Source organism: Schistosoma haematobium, chromosome 1 (genome assembly GCF_000699445.3).
Source record: "Schistosoma haematobium chromosome 1, whole genome shotgun sequence".
NCBI classification, from domain to species: domain Eukaryota; kingdom Metazoa; phylum Platyhelminthes; class Trematoda; order Strigeidida; family Schistosomatidae; genus Schistosoma; species Schistosoma haematobium.
The window spans coordinates 17,308,103-17,331,545 of record NC_067196.1 but is presented as its reverse complement, the minus strand read 5'-3'; the positions used below and the strand labels follow the sequence as shown (position 1 = coordinate 17,331,545).

Below are 23,443 nucleotides of genomic sequence, written 5' to 3'. Positions count from 1 at the left end.
TCATTATAAGACAAGGAAAAGAAGTAATGTATTGATTACCTATTAAAATTGATCACTTCATTATATGAATAGCAGATGTACATATAAATAGAACAGGAAGAGTTATTTCGAACTCGGTTCGTACAGATCGTTTAGCTGTGTAAATGATCAGAATATTGAGATAAATTGTAAAATCCTTACATGATCATAGATCAGATTTATAAGTGTCACTTCCGAAAACTACCACTATTTGTAAGTGATATTACTTTAAACAAAATGGTACATTGTATGATATTTTATTAATACTATTTAAAGGTACATTCGCATGAGTAATGTACAAGGATAGAGATTTTAACGTTATTGTTTGTCTCTCACCCATTCATGATAAATAATGCTCAGAAATACGATGATTAACTTGATTCGTTGTACACACATTGTAACTGGCTCCTCGAGAGTAGTTAAATATAAATACTCATCTTTCTTTCGTCTAAATATTTTCGGTTGGCTAGAAAACGAAGCATGTAATCTTTATGAATTGGATTGTCTCCCGACAACACTTTCAAACTCGTGTCATACTTTTAATAGGGATATTAACCTTAAATTTCTGATTCAACAGCATTGTTTTTTATATATTGTCATTATTTTTGTTTTCTTAAAAATTTATGTCAAGTGTTTCGTTAAAAATTCTGATGTGTTATCATTCTTTTGAATTGACCAAGAATAATCCCAGAAATCTCTTAGAACGTGTCATTCGGGCAAATAACCTTAGCTCTGTGAACTAGTCATTTCAATTTAATCTCACTTATATATTACTATAACAAAATTCAGTAAACTTATTAGTTTAGTTATTTTCTAGGTGTATGGATATATTTAATACAAGTTTACAAGTACATGAGTTGTATAGGGTTGACAGTTTATTCATTTAAGTCAGGTCAAAACACAAAAATATTTAGTGTTTCTACTATGCAGTTTTATAATTTTGGTCATTAGTTACAGTTTAGATGATAACTTCAGAGACAACTGTCAAATTTAATTTCTATAAAACTAACAACTATTGGATATACTTCAAAAGAAATGTAAAAATATGAGTGTATATATTGGCTTACATGAGTAGCACGTCTATTTAAGGCACTTTGCACAGCATTAACTGTTGATTCAGCTAAATGTAAACTTGAACCAGCTTGATATTTTGAATGTGCAAGCCGGCGTAATGATGAAATATCTTCTGGTTTAATGTAATAAATTTTATTTCCTTGTTGATTTATATCACTTTCTTCATTTTGTACTTTACTGTTTGGTGACAAATCAGAAACTGGTTGTTTTGATTCTATTGAATATGGAATGATACGTGTAGAAGACCAGTCAGGATTTTGTAGATTGAGAATAGGTTCTTGTGCTTCATCTGTATCAGCAATCGTCGCATCCCAAATGATTAACTGAAATAATATAAAAGTTATTTAGTATATCAATCATTTCACTATTATTATTACATCATAATTTGTATTAAACATTTTTCTTAACTCTTTCTACGTCTAAAGTTAAAGTTATATGAACTGGAAATTTTGCATTTAGTTATATGTCAGTTTTAGGAAATGAGAACCGAATAATTAATTTAGGTGTAATAGTAAATTAATGAAACGATAATTACACATCTTGTTAAATAAGATCTGACATAAAGCAATATCAGCATGAGTCCAAATTAGGTAGAGGAAAATTTTCATTTATTTTTCAGATCAGTTTAATTTATTATATTAAAAGAAAATACTGGTCATTTTAAATTTTAACACAAGTTGGTCAGTGAATTAGATGAAATTGATTTTTTATTGATTTATAAAGTTTATTGCTCTAAGGGGATTCAGGTAACAGTGGTAAAACTAGTAATTTAGATAACCAGTTAAAAATGTCACCAAGTAGCGACAGTATACATCATTTATTTTTGTGAATTTAATGAGCAGGAGCCTTCAATTTGTATGTTGTTATCAAAGTAACTGTTGCTTAGTTATTGTGTTGTGTATTTTTGGAGCTACACAGTAATTGGTGACTTAATGTCAGTGAGATTTTTTTTAAAAAAATTGACGTATATCACTCATAATGTACTCAAGGAAATATCAAAATGATATTTGATTTGGCTCAAGAGCTTGTATGGACCTAAGTTTGTGACTCTTTAAAACTAATATATCACTCTTTCTTAATGATAACTGAGTATCGTCATCTGATTAATAAAACTGAATAGAGTTTATTCAACCCTTACTTTGAATTACAGATGTTAGAGTAAGTAGACTATCTAGATTTGTGAATATACTGAACACAGAAGGTTGAAAGAAAATAACAACACTTTCTAAATACCTAACTTATTAATCAATTTCTTAGCTTCAACACTTATCATTCAAGTACCACCAAACAATTTACAAACCAAATTGTAACTTCAATATATATATATATATATATATTTATATATATATATATATATATTTCACTAGTTATAATCATAATTCAATTGAAGCTAGACCACCATGGAAAGCCTGAATGCACTGGACGGCCGTTTCGTCCTAGTATAGGACTCCTCAGCAGTGCGCACTCAAGATCCCGCCCCCGCGAAATCCGAACCCAGGACCTATCAGTCTCGCGCCAGGCGCTTAACCATCTAGACCACTGAGCCGGCATCCGACGGTGTTAATGTCTAACTTCAGCCAATCCACGAAGTTGCGCCACCGTACACCATCGTCTTCAGTGAGTTCCTATCTCACAACAGACCTGGTTGAACTCTACTGGCAACGACTTCTCACTAGAACTCCAGGAGTATCTCCTGAAGTGAGTCATTAGTGAGCAGGTGATTATTATTATCAGAATGGGTTTTGTGGAGATTTTTAGAAATTTTACTGGTTGAAATCATGAGTCAATTGAAGATAGACCAACATGAAAAACCTGGAAGCACTGGACACCCGTTTCGTCCACAAAACCCATTCTGATATATATATATATATATTCAGTGATTATGTTCAATATATTCAAAAGAAAATAGATTTTATAAAATCCAAATATTACCTGGGCTATTTGACTTAATGCATGATGCATAACATGGGTATGTTCAATTAAACGTTTAGTTGCTTTCAAATGATCATCTTCGTCTTCGAATTCTAATAAATCATCATTATGTTTATTAATATCAGCTGTTGTACTATCCAGCACATCATGCAAACGTTTACCACGTTTATAGGATTTGGAATTTTTAATTAATGATGAATCTATGTCAAAATTTGAATGTAATTGTTTCATTGTAGTGAGTATTCGATCTCTTTCAGCAAGCTTTTTAATATGAGTAAGTGTAGGAATATTCAAAACAAAAAGGAAAATAAAATAAGAGAAAATATAGATTAATTACAAGTTAATGTATCGAAGATTTCTGCTAGCTTCGTAAAAGTGATTAATTATTAGTTTGGATATAATAAATTATTATTTTTATTTAGTTGCTAAGTGATTTATATAGATTGTAAAAAAGAATACCTCTGGTAAATCTTAAAATATAGCAAATATTAATCATTACTTAGATTTAAAAACTTCAATCGACTCGATTTATATTATGATAAAATGGCTCACTAACATGTACTTTTCAACAAAAGTACCAATAAGTCAATATTTCGGGGATACATAATCTTAGATTGAAAATATGAATAAGAATTAAGAGTTAGCAATGATGATATGTAGATTTCCAACTTTTTCTCCACTAAATAAAAAACAATCTTTTGCGAGCCGAAGTACAGTATAGTACAGTGTAATACAGTTACTTTACTTGTTGTTATTAATATTTAGAATAATTGGTACGTTTGAAGTTTAAAACGAGTCCTTAAAACGATATAGATAAACATTTTGTAACTGATTATCTGTTTATACATATAGTATGAGTCATAGACAATGAAAGATGACTAGATTTCACAGTTACCATAGAACGAATAGAGACTACTATGAATTTTGATATGTTTATCAATTACTGATAGAACGCACATTTTATCTTGGTATTTATCATAGTTGAGTTATTTTAATATCCATCCGCTGGTGATTGTAGTCAAATTTCATTTGAACACTTACCAGACAAAATTACATGTAGAATTTAGGCTTCGAAGTATAATACATTAATACTTTATACGTTTAAAGCAAAAATAGTTGTACACTATGCACACTAAATATAAGGCTTTGCACATAATATTTTTGCCGTCTAAACTTGAAAAATTAGTAATATTTCACGGTATAAACGTTTTCGTTTTAATTTTGAATGCTTTGTTTACATTTTGATTTATTTCATTATTCTTAAAACTTTAGGTGCGTACCTGAGTGGCAAGCCGTTCTTTCGCAGTCATAACATCAGTAAGCTTCGTTTCTGTTTCGGCCAAACGTGCTTGACTACGTGCCAAAGATTCAGTCAAACCTTGTATACGATTTGCCATATCTGCTTCAATGAAGCTAGATGTTTTTACTTGACTAGCTTGATTCTGTGCTTCAGCTGTGCGTATATTTGCTTCCAAATTATTACATGCTGATTGAATGTTCCCTATGTATCGAGTAAATTCTGTACGGGTCTATACAAGAATTATGAATAGAATTATAGAGAAAACGTGAATTAAACACATTATAGGATATGGTTCTGAGATAATCAAGCCCGTATATGAAGGATTATTTAATCATTCTTTTGTTACTGAACAGTTCTGATATCACAAATTAAAAGGTTCTGTAGTATGCTGCTATTTCCCAAAAATTTGTCGTTTTAAGTCTGTTAAAGGACAACAATACCCAGAGCTACATTGTAGACAACAATTATTTTGTAGAACAATTTTGTTAGTCGTCAAATGTCTCATGGAGGTGATGATTATTTTGGTGTTTGTATGATTTCAAATTTCACTTTACTATTTTAAGTCAGTAAGTAGATAGTTTAGTGATAAATAGGTAAAATTTTCAGTGTTTTAAAATTTTTTTTAGTTCCTAGAGAATTTAAAACGTACTTATTACTACAACATCTCTTGTAACATAGAAGTCTAATACTGTTAATGCTTTAATCGGAAAAAATATTTAAAGTGATACTTAGAGTGCGGATTTACGTAAAACTCATATGAGTTTAAAAATGACCACGTTGTAAGTTGGTCTTGATGACTTTTTAAGTAAAGTTTGTGCTATGTTCGAGAGATTGAGATATCATCTTGGACCGACGAGCGGAACGTAAACCAACAATGTGATAACAGGACAATGTTAGGCTATTTCTCTGCGCCCCAACCCTGCTAATTAGATCAAGAAGACCAGATTCAGCCGATAAAATACATAATTTTACAAGAAACCCGGAAGAATGAACAAGCACTCAGCTCACGAGTAATATATACAATAAAAAGACATCCTTGAAAAGTGTCACAAAATAGCTTACTAAAAGAGGAAACAAATCAATGGTGTTTAAAGTCCTTCCAAATGTAAAACATAGACTGAAGGTAATAATGAGTGCTTTTGGCCTCAAAATGAGAAATTTAAATTTCCACAATTAAATTGCAAAAATAAGAGGTTTATCAGGCGAATTCAGAGAATCTAGCATCCCCAAAAGCCTGACAAGCTATACATTACTTATTTTTATCTATCTGTGAACAATTAACCATATCAATCCCAGTTTAGTTTTTAAACTATAATTGCTGTTAATAAAATACATAAATTTTAGAGTTTAAACCAATTAATTTGTATTGTCTAGTTTCAAAATAATGAATTGAATAATGTACAAGGTTCAAAGCATTGATTTATGGTTAAAAGTCGAAAAATTTCTTCCAACTAACTAGTCAGCAGATCATCTCATGTATTAAGTTTCTGTACATATCGAATAATATCAGTCAACTTTTGGTTACATATTCATTTCCCTGTAAATCTTCATATATGACATTGTGTTCCGATTTTGATTTAACAATGGAAGAAAATCCATATAAAATATCTTAGTGAAATAATCGCTTAATTTATATATAACTTACATTTGTTAAATCTTTATCAGTTTGTTGTCTTAAATCAGCAAATTGACGTCGAAGGGCAACAACAGCTCTCCATAAAGATAATAAACGACTATGTTCAGCAGCAAAATAATCATTAAATGCGCTTTCTTCTTCACGCCATTCTGATTCACGTTTATCTAATTGTTGAGCTGCATGTCTCCAGGCTAATGTTAAACGTGCAACATCTTGACTTAAACCTTGATTAGCTTGTATTGCTTGTTCTAATTGATCACGTAATAATTCATTTTCTCTAGATAATTCGTTAGATCTTATAAAAAGGGAATTAGATTTAATTATAGTAAAATTAGAATTTATTTATAATTTTTACAATCATTTATAATATGAAAAGTGTCAATTCAATATTATCATTTTCTTTATTATAACTGAGGTAATATTAAAATTAAAAACAAATGGAAATTTTGTTATGTTATTTAGTATGTTGATATATTCATCCATTACACAATAGCATATCTTTTACTTTCAACAAGACTAAAAATCCATATAACAGATTGTAATATGACAATATACTGTTGAATGAACTATAACAAAACCGAGGTTGATTGTACTTAAATGACAAGGAAAATCTATTAAGTTATTAGTCGAGTGAAAAACAAATGAAACCTTTTGCAGTGTTTTTTTAACAGTTGAATTCACGAGTCGATTTAAGTTAGACCACCATTGACAGCCTTGAAACACTGGGCGGCAGTTTCGTCTTAGTATGGGACTCCTCAGCAAAGCGTATCCACGATCCCGCACGCGGGACCCGAGCCCAGGACCTGCGGTCTTGCGATCGAACGGTTAACCTCTATTTACCTCAGTCAATGGATGAAGGGTTGCGGAAGATCATTGATCGATTGAAGTTAGACATTAACACCGTCAGATACCGGTTCAGTAGTCTAGAGGTGAGGCGTTCACACACAAGACCGGAATTCTTAGTTCTGAGCCCCACGTGCGGGGTCATGGATATGCACTGCCGAGGAGTTCCATACTAGGACGAAACCGCCGTCCAATGCTTCCAGGTCTTCAACGGTGATCCAGGTTTTATTGACTCATGAATCCAACTGTTAAAATACTACTATCTCCACAAATCCCCGTACTGATATTATTGTAACGTAACAATAAAATTTATCAGTTAGTCTGCTTCTCTAACGAAGATAAAACGTCGTAAAGAAATTTTATTATTGATACTATTGACTACTTGAATACCTGTGTTTAAATGTAGCCTTACGGTACTTTATATCTGTTATAACTTTTTGAATTAGTTATAACAATGTAGGAACAAATTTGAAAATTTCAAACAATCAGATCTTACTTGGTGATTTTATTCATCTTGAATTGATTCTTTTGAAATCTTTAACTGATATTTTTCATTATTGTTTTGTTTCAAGATTATTCCATATATTTGTAAAGTTCAAGTTTTACTATTTCCTCATTTTAAATCAATGAACTATACTATTAACAAGTGGCATAATTCAGTTTGTTGAAAACAACTTGTTTTAAATAAGTAATTGGTTGAATAATAACGTCGTTTAAATTGTAATTTAACAGAATGAAAGTATTTTCTCCAACTTACCTTTGTTGTTCTTCATGTAATTTATTTACAGTATTTTCCATATCATAAGAACGTTCTTGTTCAAGAGCTCTTGCTCTTGTCTCAGCTACATCAATACGAGAATTTAAAGTTTCTGTGGTGGTTTGAAGCTGTTAGCCAAAATGAAAAAGAGAGCACAGTTTTATTGTGATAAAAAACGAGTCAAATAGTAGATGTATGAAACTATCTGAGTGTTGTTGCCATGTAAAAAGATCTTTTGAAAATTATTGATATGAACACATACATTAAACATTTTCAAATAGATATTCTAAATTCTCATCAATAAATAAATAGTTAACTAAAACGTTTACATAACTTATGATAAAATTTTCAAAAATTGGAAGCAGTACAGAAGGAAACTATTGACGTTAGTATATAAAAATTATTCAAACTGATTGTAAATTAGGCTTCTTGAAGTAAAACAGTACGAGTCTATTATTTTCTAGGCGATTTTTATAAAAACTATAATGTAATAACATCAAACATATGACTATACATAATTTAATTCATGTGAGCGGTCCGGTAACATCTTAGACTGTGAAGTTGAGTAATACAGGTTCCAAACAAAGATCAATTGGGTGCAGCCGAGTATCAAGTAGTACGAAATTTACATGCAGACATTTCTGAAAATTACCTGTAACCATTTAGTATAATAATTTAAGAGAAAGTCATATGTAGCAAATGGATAGAAATTTTTAAAAGTCAGTATATACGTATGAAGATTGCATTTTTTTTTTTGTATTCTGTTTAATCAGTTTCGTCTAAATCCGATGACAATCCTTTATTCTGTTGGTGAAAAGTAAATACCACCAAGACTAAATTTTTAAACTTTAACATCAGAAAGACTGAGAAACCAGATTTTTGCTCTGAGTAATATTTTTAGCTATAGGTTTGGATTGATTATGATGTGTAATTATCACGACGAAATATAAGCCAAATTGATTAACCTACTGATTTCGAATTAAGATTAGTGTATTTGGTAGTTTAAACAGATTTATTCAAGTGCATTTAAAAGGAATGAAATTTGAAAAAATGATGAAAAGACAAATATTTCAAACTAGTTTATACTCATGTGACATTGAAAAAAAGAAACAACAACTACGCAACGATTGTTAATAAGTACAGTTTTACAACATTGAACAACATCTATTTTGAAGATATAACAACCTTGAGGAATGAGTAAGCAAGCTCACCACTTTATTTGATGTTTCAAGTTCAGCTTTTAGTTGTTCAACCTCAAGTTCCAAATCTGAGCTGCTTTTTTTATACTGCATTACCTATTATATACAGATATAAGGAGAGTGGTAATAGAGATTTAAGTTTATTGGAAAATATTTTTGACTACACATAATGGACTAATTTTGATTACAAAGCTAATTGAAATCAGGAAAAACTGGGCAGTTGTTTGGTCCCACTGTGGAACTCACCAGCATTGTACATCCTCGACTCCACATCGGATCGGACCTGAGACTTTCAATTACATAATTTACATGGTTTAATTAATTTGCGACAAATCCTGAGCAGTTTTTTAATGTTAATTATTTCAACAACTAAGTAACAATTCTATTTTGTGTCATTTTTAAATAACAATTGAAATTCAGAAATAATGTAGTGAACTAGGATACAAGTGGGGAAAAGCAGATCCAATTTAATACAATACTACGGAATATCTTGGTAAAATCTGAGAACTATATAGTAATACTTCATTTCCAAAATATTCATCAATTGTCTCGGATTTTGTTGTTCCTTCGTTTCCATACCGATCATGCTCTGTTCTCGTTCTCTTCTCTTTGATTTTCCCAACATTCTGACTCTATGTATTCAACTTTTGATTGATGATACATACTACTTATATCTGTCGATATCAGTAACACACACCATACTAAAGGTATTCAGAAGCTTTTAAGAAAATTTCGAATAAAAGCCTTTAAATATGTTTAATTATTCTCGTAATACCGGGATTATTTATATAAAAAACTTACTTTACTTGTCATTAGGGTTCTAAGGATTTAGAAATATGATCAGAATTATTATGTAGATCGTAATATACTGGACTGTCGGTTTTATACTTAAGGTGACAAAGTATATATAGGGCCCCATATCACTGACTAAATATTATCTCAAGTTTAATGAAAAACCTATAACCAAATAATTGAGAACTTTACGTCAGAATATAATATTTACATTGTGTAAACATGTCAAATTAAGATTTTTCACGAGTGATATTGTAAGAACTATGGTTAGATAATTTATCAGTAATGATAGTATGAATACATAGGTATAATTTTTTTTCAAAAGTAACTGATTTTGATATATTCTCCCACTGTCGGATGTTTTATCGACAAAAAAAGAGCAACTGACTTGTTCACTACAATAAATGAAGCAATTCACTCAAGTTGTATAAATATGATAATTTTACTGATTAGATTCATTTTCTTATTAAAAAGTACTATTCAGTTGTATTTTACATAGCAAGTAATTACCAAACATGAATGTTTAATTAATTACTTAACTAGATATTCATTTCTCAATTTATTGAGTTGTAATTTCATGCGGATATTAAATAAACATAGAAATTCACCATTTTCCAGTACTTTACATTTTATTATTATCATTATTTACGTTATTAATAGTGCTCATTTTATTTGTTTCTTTCTAGGAACTTTTGACTAGTTAATTCTATATTGTGACTAAGATCTAGACGATTGGCTATCTGAAATGAGTAGCCAAGAGGACAACGTTATGACGTTCGAAGCGAAGAGTAGTGGGTTCGAGTCCCGGAGGGAATATCAATCATGGGATGCAGGCACATCCTATTGACTGGTCAAAGATAGGACGAAACGTAAGTCCTGGATTCCAATGCTAGCCACCATCCATTTAGACCATCTTAGTCTCACAAATACCTTCAGTAAAACGTTTTTGAGTTATTTACATTTTTAGTTACGTAGAAATTAATATTTTTGCCTTTTCTATTATTTAGTATCAATAAAAATAAAAACTTACTTTTGCTTGTAATTTTTGTATAAGCTGAGCTTGCTTTTGTTGTCCATCTTGATAACTGGATAATTTTTTTTTATAATTTGCTATTTCTGCTTCATAACGTGCTTTTATATGATTAATTGTTTCTTCTGTATCAGTTAATTGAATTTGATGCGTAAATGGAGAATTCTTCTCAGCCAAAGAAATATGTACATCATCTGGTGTACATGCTGGTGTTGATGATATTGGGCAACATAATGCTTCTAATTGAGATGAATCCATTCCAGCCATTTGAAAAAAACTATCAAGACTTATTTCTTCATCTGGATTCATTGCGGATAAGAGTTTTTTTTAGTGTTCTGAAATTTATTATTGAAATAATCAGTAGATTATTCTTATTTAAGATGATCATTTTAGATTACGGGGTACTAAGTATTAACATGTTATAAATTTCATCTGTTTACAAGTCATGTTGTACTTGATATTTATTGTTTTTCTTATAAAAAAAGTTATTACCGTTTAGTGGTTTTCTTCAAGTGGTTCATAGGTTATTAATTAGTTTATGAAACTCAAGACCTTCACGATTATATTGTTCTCAATCCATATTGTATTATACTTTTGGGTTATATATGTATCATACTATCCAGTTAAGCAGTAAATACTTCATAGGAATATTTATTCCGAATATGTGGATGATTAAAAAAATCTCTCGTTAAGCTGATAAAAAGAAAATCGCTTTACGAGTTAAGAGTAGTTATTTCTATAGTATCGTTGGAAACAAAATCTAGATTGAAAGCCAGTGATATTTAAATGTTGACTGGTAGCTATTTCGCTTAATTATAGATGAATTTTTAACAATCCATGACTATACATTTCTATATTATTTATTGATGTTAAAAAAGATGAATAAAGCTCAGGACTGAAGGATCTGGAATTGGAAAAATAGACCATTTAGCTATTCATAATGTGTATCTAAATATCAAACAGTATCTTTCAGTACATCAACTTAGAGAAAATTGATGAGGTCATAGATGGTCACTGTTCAGTAGTTTCAATCTAAAGGTATTTCATATATTTTAAATTGTACTAACAAGCTGTCCAATCGTATTAAAAACAAAACACAACGAACTCATTATCATATCATTTAATTATCTTTAATCAGTAAATAAAAAGATGTATCACAGTACAAGTCGCGGTTGTTAAAATATTCATGTCACAATGAAGGTTATCATTAAAACTTATTGATCTACCGTTTGATGAATATTTTATAATGCACTTGTCAAATAACTTTGTTTTAGAAAAATATTGTTAAACATTAAACAGATAGATGTAAATAAATTATACACTAAAAGTAGCTTTGTTATTTAAAAAAAAAAAGAAATTGCATTTTATTTATCTATCCTACCAATAATTCTAAAATCTGATATACAAGTACCAATGTTACCATAGTAACAAGAAGTGTAATTGATGGATTCTGTGAAGTATAAATTATAATTCTATCGGGTTCTACAAATCATATATATATGTATGATAACGATGCATCTCACAACTTTTGTATAAATATTTGCTTACCATAATTATCAGTTGTTTTTTATTTGGGGAACAGCAGAGCTGATATTTCCGATGTTATTATAGACTATAGAAGTGATTTATTAGATAAAACTTTATGAATAATATCCGATAATACAAAAAAATAGTTAATGATTTGAAATATAGTAAAATGTGATAGGGTTTCTATTGTGACATTTTTTTAAAGTATTTGAACAGTACCTTAGTCTATCCAACTATTAATTTATTTAATTCCCAAGAGAAAGTGATAGTACATTTTAAAACTAATTGATAGAACTGAAATATTATTGCATATTACAACTGGATAATCAGTTAAAATACAGAGATCATAGATGTACTAACCCAGTATTTGATAACATTATGATAATCAATGAACATAGTTTGTATATACAACTAATACTTTCAAAGTTGAAAGCTGTTCTGTTGAAAGACATCTGTTGAGAGTTTGAAACATGTAAACAATAGTGTTATTTATGACAGATTTTTTTAAAGTCATAAGAGAGATAAAAAAATATCTTGTTTAAGCGAGATAATATGCATTATTTGCAGGGGAACAATTAGCAGGCAGTTAATATACTACGTAGTAGATGATATCACGTTTGTAGCCAACAAACAATTAAGTAATTCAGGAGGAAGCAATCAATATTCTTTTCATTCATTTGATATTATCTAAGAAATTAGATTAAGTAATATTTACTGATTCAGAAATTTGATGAAAAACGTTTTTCTTGCCACCCTACTTTAGATAATATAAAACATTATGTATCATAATTTTGCAGTCATTCAACTTACGTGTATGGGAGGTAACTTTGAAAGACACCTTGTCAATTTAGAAAAGAGATGAATTTTTCCTGTTAGAATGTTAGAGATTCTAGGTATTTATGCAACTAGTAAACTGTTTGTATTCAATTAATAATATCGATGTTCATGCACTAGTTTTCAGACGTTTTCTTAATATGGGACACTTGTCGATCAACATCCGTATATATATACGGATGTTGATCGACAGGTATTCCATAGTCTAGTAGTTTACAACCTAACTCAGTCTGGTAGTGCAAACTAATATTAATTATTGAAAAGTTTTCAGTTCTTGTATCAGTATTCTATTGAAAGCATTAAGTTTCATTAGTTTAAAATTAAAAAAGCACAAAATAAATAACTTTCAGTAAAATGAAGACAGAGTGTATTAGTTCACTATGAATAACAATGTTTGGTCGGTCAGGAAGCATTTTAATGTACATTATGATAAGGAAAGCTTTTGACATTAGATGAAAAAGTATATTTATCTACAAAATAAGATTTAATTGATTCTCGGAATTAGTTAAATATTTTCATAATCTTAGCAAAGAATATTGATATTAAATATTTAAAGTGACTGGGTGGGATTTAAAATGAAGTGCTTTTATGGAGATTACTTAAATAGAGTGATGTAATACAATAGAAACCATTGAAACCTTAATTTTGAGCATATGCAGAAACCAAAGACGTTTATAAGTTTGAAATGTATTCATTTACTTATAAGAAAAGCTTTACAAACTTGAGTACATTTTAAACATTGAGTTATATAGATTGTCTGATAGTCTTTAATATGATAAAATCTATGATAAAACAACAGTGCATACAGAGATATTTGTTGTTGTAAGAAGTCAGTATGATATGTTTACTATTGTCTACTGATTAAAATGAACAATAAAATGAATTAATAAATTATTTACAAAGTGTATATCTAAAACGTATTCGTATATTTTAAAGATATAGTAATTATATTTATTATTTTAATTTAGTTATATGAAATTTACTTTGCGTAACTGATTTCATTAATATGGGGTTAGTTAATTGATTGCACTACTAAGTTCAAGGTCATTCTAACGGTTTAATGATAAACATAATCTTGAGTAATTTCTATCAATACTGCTATATAAGGTAATAGTTACACAACTGAGAAAAAGACTGAAACAATTTGTTTGAATAATAATGATAATAATAATAACAGAATGGGTTTTGTGGAGATTTTTAGAAATTTCATTGGTTGAAATCATGAGTCAATTGAAGCTAGACCACCATGACGCGACACTGACAGGCCCTGGGTTCGAAACTCGCGGGGTGCAGGGTCATGGATGCGCACTGCTGAGGAGTCCCATACTAGGACGAAACGGCCGTCCAGTGCTTCCAGGTTTTCCATGGTGGTCTAGCTTCAATTGACTCATGATTTCAACCAATGAAGTAATAATAACAGTTTTATTCCCCATTCTTTATAGTTATCACCAGTTTAATTACATAACTATCAATTTTCATCTTGAATTCATTTCTTCTAAATAAAATAGTTGAGGAAAAGTTTTATCGTTGGATTTGTTAAACAGAATTTAGGGTTTCATTTGCGACGATTATGACCTATTCATCAATGCACGAAAATTGGAACTATTCGCATTTTCTCGACTTCACTTATTTCACACAAATAAGCTAGTTTTTGTTATGAATTCATATCAACTGAATTACCACAAAAGATCAGGTAGAAATGTACAAGTGTTTTCTCTTAATTTTAATGATTTTTGTATACTCTCCATTTTTAACCTAACAAAAAATACAATTCGAATTGTTCTATTTGATGTGGTATGACGGAAGGGATATTTAACTGAGGGGATTAATTTAATTTATAGGTTATATTCGTCACAAATTGATCTTGTTTGGGTTACTTCTAATAACAAGTGAGTACTGGAATGTTGTTTAATTTCCACATGAAACTCCTCAGCGTTTTGTACCCATGAATCCGCGAGGGACTGAACCCCAAACTTCTAGGTCTAGACCTTCGGAACTAATGAGACTTAATGATCATGTTATGTCACGAATTGATTGAAGTTACAAATTTATTACTGGACGCTGGCCCAGTCGTTCTAGTAGTCAAGCATTAGTCGGGAGACCTGAAGGTCCTAGGTTCAATCTCTCATATGTCTATGAACACTCCATACTAGGACGCAACAGTTGTCCGGTGCTTCCTGGTTTTTAATGGTACCTTTAATGAGAAACCTTTTGCTTTTTAAAAACAGAAGCATTTTGCACCTACTTATATGACTCATAAATTACCATCGTTAAAATAGATCAAGCATATAAGTTGAAAATTCACGATCAATCAGGTTATTTCGATAAGTGCGAGCGACTCATAATAGAATATTTACATGTAAGTTCACATTGTGTACATACCCATACAACTAATTTGTATTAGTGATGACAATTTCAATAAGTAATCGAATTAAGAGCAAGAAAAAAAACTGATCGGATTGGAGAACAGTAGAATTATGTCAACAGATCGATTAGACTTAGAAGGTTTTATCCAAATGATTTGAAGCCACTGGATCAGCAATTAATAATGAATTTAATTGTTTCCATGATCACTTACACAAAATATTGATTAGCTAAGACTAAATAAGGCTTTTGTTCAATGGCACTTTTATCGTACGAAGTTTGTTCATTAAAGTTACTTTAAAATATGATCTAAACATTAACTTTAATAATTTTGTAGGAAGAATAAATCGTAGCTTTCAGTGGAATCTAGGACGTGCATTTTTTTTTCCTATTTGGGACTCGTCAACTGGATACTTCTGGATCCCTGTGTTGATGTTCACATTGGAACTAGTTCTGTTTTTTTTTCATTTAACATGTAAGGGGTATAAAAATATTGGTCATCTATATAGACTGCTCAATAGCATAGAGACATTTTAATGTATAATAAATAACTGCTTACTTTAATTACATTCGCGTAACTTTATCCTCTGAATGTTGATAAGAAAAAAGATATATATAATGTATATTCATAGAAATTTACGTCACAATTAATAAGGTTTTTCATTGTTCATCATATGATAGTTCTGTTTATTTACTCGTTATATATTTTTTTTGTTAACTGACCTATTATATCAAAAGGATAGTAATAAGAAAACACCGACAGATCAACTGAAATGGTATAAGGACAAATTTTAATTTTATTTCCTTTCTCTCTCTCTCTTTCTGTGTTTCTCTCGCCTATTTTAATCTAAAATAAAATTGCATTAATTGTAACACAGCCAAAAAATAATTAACAAGCGTAAATAAATTAAATGGCTGATTAGTTTGTATCAAACTATTATTTGAAAAAAAAACACTGTTGTTACTGAACGAGAGACAGAAAGGGTACTAGAAAAATACTAAAGGTACCCTAAAGGGAAATGGGTGTAACCTAAGTGTATGTGTGCTTTTTTTTGCTCATTTGTCCATTGAAATAGTAAAGAAATACTATGATGTTTACTAGTAAGTATGAATGGATCAAAAACAAAATTACCTACTGCAATTTTTTTTCATAGAAACAACAAGAAAACATTCTATCAATTTCTTAATGACCTTAATAAAAATTTACTCTTTTATAGAATAATAGTCATTGTACTGTGAGTAATATTTTGTACGGTTAATGTGTAATCATTTGCAGTAATTTTTTGTCAAGCAAAAATTGTTGGATTAAATTATGGTGAAAATAACTAACATTAACAGAATAATTGAAGGGAGTAAAAAGCGTAAAACAAAATGGACTAGTACATTTTAATACAGAATGACCTTATTTGTTTTTGTTTTTTTTGTGTATTTAGTTTCGCACGAAATCAAAATCAGAATTGACACTTCATCTTAACAAATAGACTTGCGGTTCGACTTATCATAATGTTTTATAGTCGTTAATGTTAGATAGTTAAAGGTTATCAATAGAAAACTTCGTAAGTAGATTTTGTGCAGGTTATGACCTATTACGAATGCGTATATGAAATTTTAAAGAAACCAGTGTTACTTTGGAAGCTGAATTGTTCAGTGTCATGATCAAAAACTGTCGTATTAGGTTACTTGAACTACAACCAACTGCCTGTTGAATTGAGACGTTTAAATGAAATGAATAAGGCAAACAATTAAAACCACCAAAAAAAACTGATGTCTATTAGAGCAACGCATTTTAAGATTAAATTTCTTTAAAGTGAAAAAAATATCATAGAAGACAAGACAATTCAAGGGGATAAACTAAAGTATTTACTTTCAAGTATAGAAATAGAGGTTCAAACACGAAATTATTTACTTCAACAAATAAGTTTAGAGCTATATTATGAAATTTTATACTATACCCTTAAATAAATAGTGAAATAACCTTTTGTAGTAGTTAGTAAGTAACTTTATAAATCTTAATCTTGAATTAAATCTAAGTTATAGTGCCTGTTACTTATAACATTTTCGTCATAAACTGATTCGCATGGGTCACTGGTTGAATACTAACAGAATATTGAACGTATTTTTTTTAAACTTAGTTTAGAAACTTTCACAAGTTTCCACTTTTGACCTGGCATTAAACAGCTAGATATATTCAACTGTACTGAAAGACTAAAACCTAGGTCACAATTTAAACTAGAGACAATCAAGTATGTAATACTCAAAAAAGAAAGTTAATAAACAATTTTTGAACAGAAGAATCTAAATCAATTTATAATGCTACACTGTTATAAATCATGCTGACATTTAATTTGAATATAACCATTATTTTAAAAAGATTATGGTACAACTGACTTCACGTTTTCATTCATACACATAGTCATTAGTGAATTATTCTTATCTGATATTTTACCACTTAATCTATCATTTACAATGGATAATAACCGTGATATAATTTGATAACAACTATTACAAATTTCTTCTAGAATATCACACCGAAAATGTTGGTTTCTAATTTAAATCAATAAAGTAACTGAAGTCAAATTCCTGTAGTAATATTAAAATTGAAACTCGATGGATACCATTCATTTGACTTGATAGATCTGAGTATTACTAGCGATAGAAAAAATGCTATTTTAACTAAATATTAAAAACATCATACCCTTCAAAAGGTTGTGCATATTGATATAGAATAAATTACTTTCTGATGTCAATAGTCAACAAACAAAACTGTAAAGAAATTCGAATACACAATTGTTAAAAGACACAAAAAAAGGTTGTAAATATTGAAAAATTTGATTAAATGTTTGTTAGCCAAATCCCTTATTTATTTTACCTCGTTTTCTTTTAATTTGTTCATGTGATTTGATGTATATTATCAAAAAAAACAAAAATATATTTCCTTGAGATTTGTTACTATGGTTTTAATGGTTCACCAAAATAACTCACCGTAAGGACTACCATATCACTTATATACATTATCATTTTATAATAGTGAAACCCTAATCTTCCCTATTACTGCTTATACTCTTGCTACCTCTACCACTACGGGATTTGAATCGACAACTGCATCTCTGTGCTAATGTGGTATGGCAACTCGAACTGATGTACGTACGTACGAAGTTCTGCGTTGTTACTGACTGAGTGAAAAACTATTTTTTTTAAGAAAAATTCTTAATTTTATTTCCTTTATACTTATAGCTAAACTAATCGACTAAATTAATCAAACTGCACCAATCTTTGTTCTTATTCTCTTTAAGATAATAAAGGGAACTATGTATATGAAATAATTGAATTCAGTTTCAAACTTAAAAGAATAGTTAAATGATATAATCTATTTGATTTATTATCCATTTTAAATTGAGTCATTTTTCTATAATAACTAATGAAAAACCGTGTAATGAAATTAATCAATAAAGAAACGCCCATAAATTTCATATGTTGAGATATTTATGTATCAATATTGTTACCTTGGTGTCATTGTAGTGTGGTATGTATGGAGAGAAAAAAATCTGATGAAATGATTCATTGCATTAATTTCATCTTATTAATCCAATTGATTAAATTGAAATATTTGTTAGTTTAGACGTTAATTAAGGGGAAATAAATGGAGTTAAACAACTTGAATGTTGATTAACAGATGAGTATATGTTCAAAATAAAATGTCTAGAATACGTTTAATTGTTATTTACCAACGCATATTTCAGTTTATTGTAAACAACAAATTTTTAAATGTATTTATGATTTTTAAAATTTGTGATTTAATAAAAGAAGACGTTTCAACATCAATCATTAGATAACTGAGTTTTCTGATTTTATCCCGATAGGTCCTGGGTTCGAATCTCACGTGGCGGGATCGATGATGCGCACTGCTGAGGACTCTCATATTAGGGTGAAACGCCCGTTCAATGCTTCCAGGTTACCCATAGGGGTCAATTGACTCATGAATTCAACTATTAAGTTACTACAGTCTCCACAAAACCCTTCTCTGAATGTAGTCTATTTTAGACAACTTGAAATACTTAAAAAAACATATATGTATAGGGATTAGTTGTGTTGTATGTAAATAATAGTTGATGATGAAACTTAGCATCCAGTGATACAAACCACAATCAAAGAACTAACTGATAAGTATGTATTATTAAGCATCTATTGTTGATACACATCAGCATCAGGCAATTATCACAGTTTTGATAGAATTAAATGTAATACCTTCAAACTCCTCAAAAGTGACTGCCAGCTTTGAGCTTATTAGCGTGCTTCTTACTATTCAATTATACGATAAAATAGTGTAATTTTAGACCTATTCCAATGATTCAAAGACCAAAGTATTTGATATAGGCTTGAGACTAATGAATTCAATATGGATTAAACTTCTTCAATCATCAACAAATTTGTATTTTCTCTTAGTTTAATACCTTAAAAATCATTGCATTATCAAAACTAGTTGTAAGTAGTCCATAGAAAATTCTGCACTTAGGTTTTATTCTGGCTGAAATTTGTCAACAATAAATGTGTGAGACCGTGAACGAACTAATTCTCCCTGCAGGATTCAAATCTACATCACATAGCTTCCCAGGCTGAAATATAACAACTGCATAAAACTTAAGATAGTACACGCAATGTCAAGTCACTTAGACTAATGACCACATCGTAACTTGTTCCATAAAATTTAGTCAGGGCTGTAGAATCAAGCAAGTGTGACACTAGTTATTGTCCAATCATCAATCGGTTGTAAATTGTTATTTTTTTATTGATTTAGGGATAACTCATGAACAGGTCAATATTCAACACATTTGAAAATAGTTTTAAAAGCGGCTCGGATAGCTCAGTGGTAACGTCTCTGACTGTGAAGCTGGGTGACACGAGATCGAATCCGCCAGGGAGCACCAGTTCCCTCAAGATTACAGGTACACCTTGCCGACGAGTGCCAAGTAGCACGAAACCCGGGTTCAGGGTTTCCTGTTGACTACCTCCAACCACCATCTAATCTCAATACATAGTGCCCGCAGTGTCGAGTCACCTAGACTGGTGGCCACATTGCAACATGATCGATAGCATTCGATCTGCACTAATAAGGACTAGACAAGCATGACATTGATCACCACCCAGCGATCAATCAACTGTGATTAGTTTTAAATGTTTATTTATAATCAAATGATAATTCATGGGAAGTAAATAGAACAGATGTGATTCTACATTATTATCGTTCTATTTAATAAACCAAAAAATATTAGTCAATTTCTAATGACTTTTGTAACTCCGCCTGTAGCTCTTCTAGAGTTACTGCCGCTCTCAAGCCCGGGTAAAGGAAAAGGGTTGGGCATGGGGTTAGCGACCCCATCCCGTAGAAAACTAACTCGCTAAAAAAACGCTAACCAGAAAAAAATAGTTCAAACCATTTAAACTCTGCCCTGTGAGTCAGAAGGTCTTTATTTAGAAGAAATATGACGTCTCGTGGTGAAAGCCGAGTTCCTTCGAAAGCCATGAGGCTGATGCCCCTTCTAACAACCATAGCAACAATTTCTATAGGCACATGGAACGTCCGAACAATGTGGGAGACCGGGAAGACCAGTCAAATAGAAACGGAAATGAGAAGATACAACTTGGCAGTACTGGGAATCAGCGAAACTCATTGGACCCAAGCTGGATGACAAAGGCTCAATACGGGAGAGGTGCTGCTATACTCCAGTCGCGAAGAGGAAAATACTCCACACACTCAGGGAGTTGCTCTAATGCTGTCCAAAGTAGCACGAAATGCACTTGTAGGATGGGAATCTCACGGATCCAGAATCATCAAAGCATCAATCAAAACAAAGAAGGAGGGGATCACAATGAATATTATCCAATGTTATTCACCCACCAATGATACCAACGACGACATTAAAGATCAGTTCACCGATAGGCTGCATTCAATCATAGAGAAGTGCCCAAGAAAGGACCTCACCATTCTGATGGGAGATCTAAACGCCAAAGTCGGAATAGACAACACCGAATATGAAGATATCATGGGACGACATGGACTGGGAGAGAGGAACGAAAATAGGGAAAGATTTGCAAATCTGTGTGCATTCTACAAATTGGTCATAGGCGGCACAATATTTCCACACAAACGTATATACAAAGCTACATGGATCTCACCGGACCACACCACAGAGAACCAGATAGATCATATTTGCATCAATAAAAAATTCCGAAGGACAATGGAAGATGTGATAACTAGGAGAGGAGTTGACATAGCTTCAGATCACCACCTAGTTGTGGCCAATTTAAATCTGAAGTTAAAGAAGAACTGGACAACTGGACAAACAGCACTACAAAGGTTCAATACAGACTTCCTTCGAGATACTGACAAACTCAATGAATTCAAGATAGCTCTCAACAACAGGTTCCAAGCCTTACACAATCTACTGAAGGAAGAAGAAACTACTATGGAGGACAACTGGAAAGGTATCAAAGAAGCATTAACTCCAACGTGTCAAGAGGTTCTGGGCCTCAAGAAGCATCATCATAAGGAATAGATCTCTATAGAACTACTAGACAGGATCAAAGAAAGGAAGAACAAGAAGACAGCAATTAACAACAGCCGAACACGAGCAGAGAGAGTTCAAGCACAAGCTGAGTACATAGAAGCAAACGAGCAAGTGAAGAAGAGCATTAGAGCCGACAAGAAGAAATACGTGGAAGAACTAGCAACGATGGCGGGAAAAAGCTGCAAGAGAAGGAAATATGAAACAGCTTTACGATACAATGAAGTAACTAGCTGGGAAACATAGTATACCAGAGAGACCGGTCAAAGACAAAGAAGGCAGGCCAATCACTGAAATTCAAGAACAACGGAACAGGTTGGTAGAGTACTTTGAGGAACTCTTGAACAGGCAGGCTCCAACGAATCCACCAGACATCGAAGCAGCACACACAGATCTTGCTATGGATGTCAGTCCACCAACGATGGAAGAAATCGGATTAGCCATCAGACAAATCAATAGTGGGAAAGCAGCAGGACCTGACAATATATCAGTTGAAGTACTGAAGTCAGACATCGAAGTAACTCAAAACATACTTTACCTTCTATTTAAAAAGATTTGGGAGTAGGAACAAGTGCCGATGAACTGGAAAGAAGGACACCTCGTCAAGATTCCAAAGAAAGGAGACCTGAGCAAATGTGGAAACTACAGAGGCATTACACTACTGTCAATACCAGGGAAAGTCTTTAACAGAGTGTTGCTGAACAGGATGAAAGACGCAGTAGACGCCCAACTTTGAGATCATCAAGCTGGATTCCGTAAGGATCGGTCGTGCACAAACCAAATTGCGACACTACGAATCATCGTCGAACAATCAATTGAGTGGAACTCGTCACTGTACATCAACTTCATTGATTATGAAAAGGCATTTGACCGTGTAGATAGGAGGACATTATGGAAACTTCTTCGACACTACGGAGTTCCTGAGAAGATTGTCAACATTATCCGGAACTCATACGACGGACTACAGTGCAAAGTAGCGCATGGAGGACAGCTGACAGACGCATTCCAAGTAAGGACCGGAGTCAGACAAGGCTGTCTACTTTCTCCCTTCCTCTTCTGGTGGTCGACTGGATTATGAAGACCTCGACATCTGAGGGAAAACACGGCATCCAATGGACAGCTCAGAACCAATTAGACGATGTGGACTTCGCAGATGACCTAGCCCTCCTATCGCATACACACGAACAAATGCAGATAAAGACAGCCAGTGTAGCAGCAGTCTCTGCATCGGTAGGGGAAAACCAAGGTCCTCAAATTCAAAACGGAGAACAGCAATCCGATCACTCTTGATGGCGAAACTCTGGAAGATGTAGAATCCTTCACATACCTGGGAAGCATCATCGATGAACAAGGAGGTTCAGGTGCAGACGTAAAAACGAGGATTGGCAAAGCAAGGGCCGCATTCCTACAGTCGAAGAACATATCGAACTCAAAACGACTGTCTGTCAACCAATATCAAAGTGAGAATCTTCAATACGAACGTCAAGGTAGTTCTACTGTACGAAGCTGAAACTTGGAAAACTACAATAACCACCATCAAGAAGGCACAGGAATTTATAAATGGTTATCTACGC

The 23,443-nt window shown here is 31.7% G+C and overlaps 1 protein-coding gene across 1 annotated transcript in view; it reads right to left on the bottom strand.

The window, feature by feature from the left end:
- MS3_00003835 (uncharacterized protein) overlaps nucleotides 1-17,133 on the bottom strand; it is a 68,658-nt gene extending 51,525 nt beyond the window's left edge. The window contains exons 1-8 of the mRNA XM_051211695.1: nucleotides 15,866-17,133; nucleotides 10,582-10,916; nucleotides 8,772-8,855; nucleotides 7,561-7,688; nucleotides 5,970-6,255; nucleotides 4,305-4,553; nucleotides 3,025-3,285; nucleotides 1,086-1,415 (exon numbers count right to left, since the gene is read on the bottom strand). Of these exons, the coding sequence (XP_051073279.1) occupies nucleotides 1,086-1,415; nucleotides 3,025-3,285; nucleotides 4,305-4,553; nucleotides 5,970-6,255; nucleotides 7,561-7,688; nucleotides 8,772-8,855; nucleotides 10,582-10,890 (1,647 nt within the window). The 5' untranslated portion in view covers nucleotides 10,891-10,916; nucleotides 15,866-17,133. The remainder of the gene's footprint in view (nucleotides 1-1,085; nucleotides 1,416-3,024; nucleotides 3,286-4,304; nucleotides 4,554-5,969; nucleotides 6,256-7,560; nucleotides 7,689-8,771; nucleotides 8,856-10,581; nucleotides 10,917-15,865) is intronic.
- Nucleotides 17,134-23,443: the final 6,310 nt, after the last annotated feature.